This window comes from Cicer arietinum, chromosome 5 (genome assembly GCF_000331145.2).
Source record: "Cicer arietinum cultivar CDC Frontier isolate Library 1 chromosome 5, Cicar.CDCFrontier_v2.0, whole genome shotgun sequence".
Lineage (NCBI taxonomy): Eukaryota > Viridiplantae > Streptophyta > Magnoliopsida > Fabales > Fabaceae > Cicer > Cicer arietinum.
The window spans coordinates 2827775-2831847 of record NC_021164.2 but is presented as its reverse complement, the minus strand read 5'-3'; the positions used below and the strand labels follow the sequence as shown (position 1 = coordinate 2831847).

Here is a 4073-nt window from a genome sequence, read left to right as displayed (position 1 = left end):
GCAGAGCACGTCTTGGATGTTGTAGAAAGGTAATAGAGGCCTTGTGACTCACATCCGACGCCAATCGTCCGTCCCGAATTCCGGTCCTGCAAGGTAACATTATCATTAGTGAACGTAATAATACAGTTATGAGATCGAGTCAATCGACTAACTGAAAGTAAATTAAAGGGGCATCCAGGTACATAGAGAATAGATGCAACTGAGATAGAAGGGAGAATGTGAACAGTGCCAACTCCTTGAGACCGGGTTTGAGTACCATTGGCAGAAGTTATAGTAGGTAAAAAACCAGATGTAGAAAGGGATGAAAAGAGACCTTTATTACCAGTAACATGATCAGACGCACCAGAATCAAGAACCCAAGGGCCGAGAGAAGATGAATGAGAGAGGTAAACAGATGAGTTACCAGTGTGTGCAACCGAAGTAGGAGAACTAGAGTTTGGATGACTCTGAACCCATCGGAGAAAATCTTCATAGTTTGCCGGGGAGCCTTGTGGAGATGGTGTAGTCTGAATAGTGGCAGAAGGATCAAGCTGAGTTGCATTTATTGAAGGCGAAGGCTTGCCATGCAACTTCCAACAGCGATCAATAGTGTGTCCAAGCCGATGACAATGCTCACATTTTGGACGAGGCTTAGAGCTGGATGGTCCTCCACGAGAACGTTGCTAATTATGTCTCTGAGATGCAAGAGCAGCAGTGTCACCTGGAACTGAAGTAATAGACTGCTCAACTGGATGTTTTGCTGGTACGCGAAGGAGGATCACTGAAGTAGTAGACATATCCGGAACAGTAACAGACCCCAAAATTTAATCACGAGTTGCAGAGTACTCCTGGGGTAAGCCATAGAGTGCAAGAAGCATGAAGAAGGTGCTGCGTTGATCCAACTCCTTCTTTTGTTCAACTGGATTACTTGCAGCAAGAGGGAGTAGCTCATTAAAGTCATGAAGTGCACTATGAACGGTGCCAAGATATGCAGAAATAGAACCATCGAGTGACTTCGGAGTAATGATATTCAACAAGCGGTGACACACTCCATAGAGACGTTGTGTGTCGTTAATATAGAGTGCCTTTGCTTGACTCCAAATCGATTCACACGTGAGATGCAGACGGAAGATCGGTTTAACATCTGGGTGAAGTGTAGACTTAATGACACTACACAATTGAGCATCAATCTGACTCCATTTGGATGTTTCAGCCACACTCACCTTATCAGGGTTTTGGGTGAGATGATCCTCGTAACCTTGACCACGTAGCCATAGTTTGATGTCGGCAGCCCAACTATCATAATTTGATCCATTCAATTTTTCAACAGAGAGAGGAGAGGTGATGTAGTTGGTGAAGATGCTCTTTGTTTCAGACTGGGACGCCATGGTCAGCACAGATTGTCAGAAAACGCGTCGGAACCGGGAAAACAGGGGCTGTTTGAACTGGAACTCGTATATCCGTAACTCGAAACTGAAAACTGAGGGCAGATATGGAAGCAGGGGGCCGAGGCGAGTGCGGTGGAAGAAGCGGCACCGTGAACGGCGGCCGGACGCGCCGTCACGCGCGGCAGTAGTGGGCGGCGCGTGGATCTCATGCACAGGAGGTCAGGCAGCGCGTGGGGGCGCGTGAGGGAGGTTCTGATGATGCGGCTGAAGGGTTTTGGCCGATCTGGGATGTACGATGCTGCTGGAGTGGTCGTTCGTCGAAAAAACTCGTCAAAAACAGTGACGACAGTGATGGCAACGATGATAGGGCGTGAACGGCTGAACAAAAGTTGAGGAATCAGCGTATCAACAGCAGAGGGGGAAAACCGGAGTTGAGAACACGGTTTACCGAAGAAAATATTCACCGGAGACAGTGGGTCGACCGGGTAGTTGACGATTAGGGTTGCTCTCAGTTGGCTCTCAAGAGTATTGAGAGACATATAGAATAACCCGTGTGTTTCAACTACACAGCGGAATAAATTTATATAGACACAGGGTATTAAATAACCCTAATTTACAGTAATGCTAACGAGCCAGAATACTTACATACTTACAGCCCATATATATTATTTACATTCTAATATAGTATTTAACAAAAATGTTTAGGATTTAAAGCAATTTGTATCTTCACCGTTCAATATATTTCTTCCTCTCATTGCAAAACTGCAACTTCGCGGTGAAGACAGAAGTGAAGGGTTTTAGTAACTAGAAAAGAAACCTATCTAATTGTTGTGAGTCCTTTCTTTGGGTTTGTTTTGAGTAAACTTTAGTTTTCAACTTGCACAACCATTACGCAACTGTGTCAACTTGGAGATTGTATTTCACAAAAAAAAAAAAAAAACTGGAGATTGTATCTTCTTACATAATGCAATGCAACTTACATCTCCATCTTAATTGTCATCTCAACAGCATTAGAAGTTAGGGCTATACATGGGTCGGTTTGGGCCGGGTTTGGTCAAAATCAGTACCCAAACCGTGTAGGGGATCCTTGTTTGGGTCTGAAAAATAAAAAGTCATTTACAACATTAGGTCGGTTTGGCTCAAACCACTTATTTTCGGTATGTGTTGGGTTTGGTCCTGGTAAACCCAAATTTTTTTTATTTTTAAATCTTTTTTCAAATCACATTCTTAGCAAAAAAAAAAAAACTACCTTACCATATTTTTTCCAAATACACAATATAACCTATTTTCACTATTGTTTTAGGCTTTTAGCATTAAATATATACACATACAATAATTATTAAAGTTATAAATTTCATCATAAAATACTTGCACGCATGAAAATAACCAAAGTAGTAGGGGCCTAAAATAACATAAAATATTTGTGAACATCAAAATAATCAAAGTGCAAGATCCTAAATTAACCAAAAAATAGTCGATTCATCATGGGTCAAACCTTTTAAAATCTAAGATTTAAAAAAAAAAAGTAAAAATTACAACAACAAAAAAATTGGAGAAACTAGGTCGATCGGTTTTACCCGGGCCGGTTCCAATTTTACCTAGTACCCAATTTAAGTGACTGATTTCTTTGGTTTGAAAATCAAATTCACTCAACCACCCAACCCAAACCATTTTTCTGGGTCGATACAGGTTGATTTTACCGGTTTAGTTGGTTTTACCCAACAACAGTCCTATTAGAAGTTACTTATTAATTGTATACCAATGACACAGGGAGAAAAACAATGTTACCAAGCGAGAAAAACATATACTTTGTTAATCATCAAGTATTTTGAAAATTGAATTTAGGGAATTATGCAGACCATACCTGTTGAGAATTGCAATTTAATTGCTTATATGAATCCCCAACGGCAAAAAGTCAGATGCAATGAATCAATAAAAATAAAGAGAGAAGAAAAGAAAAAGCAAAGAGATAGACAGAAAAACAATTATCAGAGCTTTACGCATAAGTTTTAAGAAAAAGTACAAAAGGGTATATTGATCATGACAACATACCTTTCTGTTACATAGAATAATGGGAAGTTGCAAGCAAGATAGGGTTGAACTTCTTTTGCTCTTTGAATTTGGTGGAGAGGGAATATCATAAAGAATCACCCCACCAGAACTCCTTATAAGTGCCTCCAGGTTCCTTTCTTTCTGACTAGATAATCCAGTGAGGAGGAACTCGGTACCTCGAAATATGAATTCATTCACTACACCTCTGCAATGATTTGTCAAAGAATGTTTCATACGAGGTGCAGAAGCAGTCAACGACTTTGAAATCCGTTGCCTTTTTGCTATAATAGACGAACCTACATTATTGCAGCGAAAAACAACTAATTTCTACAACACAATTTCTAAAACTGAAAGATACATTGCACGAACATAACTAAATCCATACATCTTTTATGCGAAGATTCCAACTTTGACAAATTCCTTTTCTGAGGAAGCTCCTCCACTTTATCTGAGAAATGTAACGAACAGAACTAAATCCATACATCTTTTATGCGAAGATTCCAACTTTGACAAATTCCTTTTCTGAGGAAGCTCCTCCACTTTATCTGAGAAATGTACTTGCTTTCTGACTCTAACATGTCCACCAAGGAATTTGTTGCCCTCGACTTGTACCTTATTAAGGTTATTGTTCTGTTGATGCTGAACAACAGTTTC

At 40.2% G+C, this 4073-nt stretch overlaps 1 protein-coding gene across 1 annotated transcript in view; it reads right to left on the bottom strand.

Annotated features, from left to right (window-relative positions):
- Positions 1 to 4073, bottom strand: part of LOC113786655 (uncharacterized) — a 34505-nt gene that overhangs the window by 22271 nt on the left and 8161 nt on the right. Inside the window, exons 6-8 of the mRNA XM_073368352.1 lie at positions 3978 to 4058; positions 3805 to 3889; positions 3420 to 3715 (exon numbers count right to left, since the gene is read on the bottom strand). Coding sequence (XP_073224453.1) covers positions 3420 to 3715; positions 3805 to 3889; positions 3978 to 4058 — 462 coding nt within the window. The remainder of the gene's footprint in view (positions 1 to 3419; positions 3716 to 3804; positions 3890 to 3977; positions 4059 to 4073) is intronic.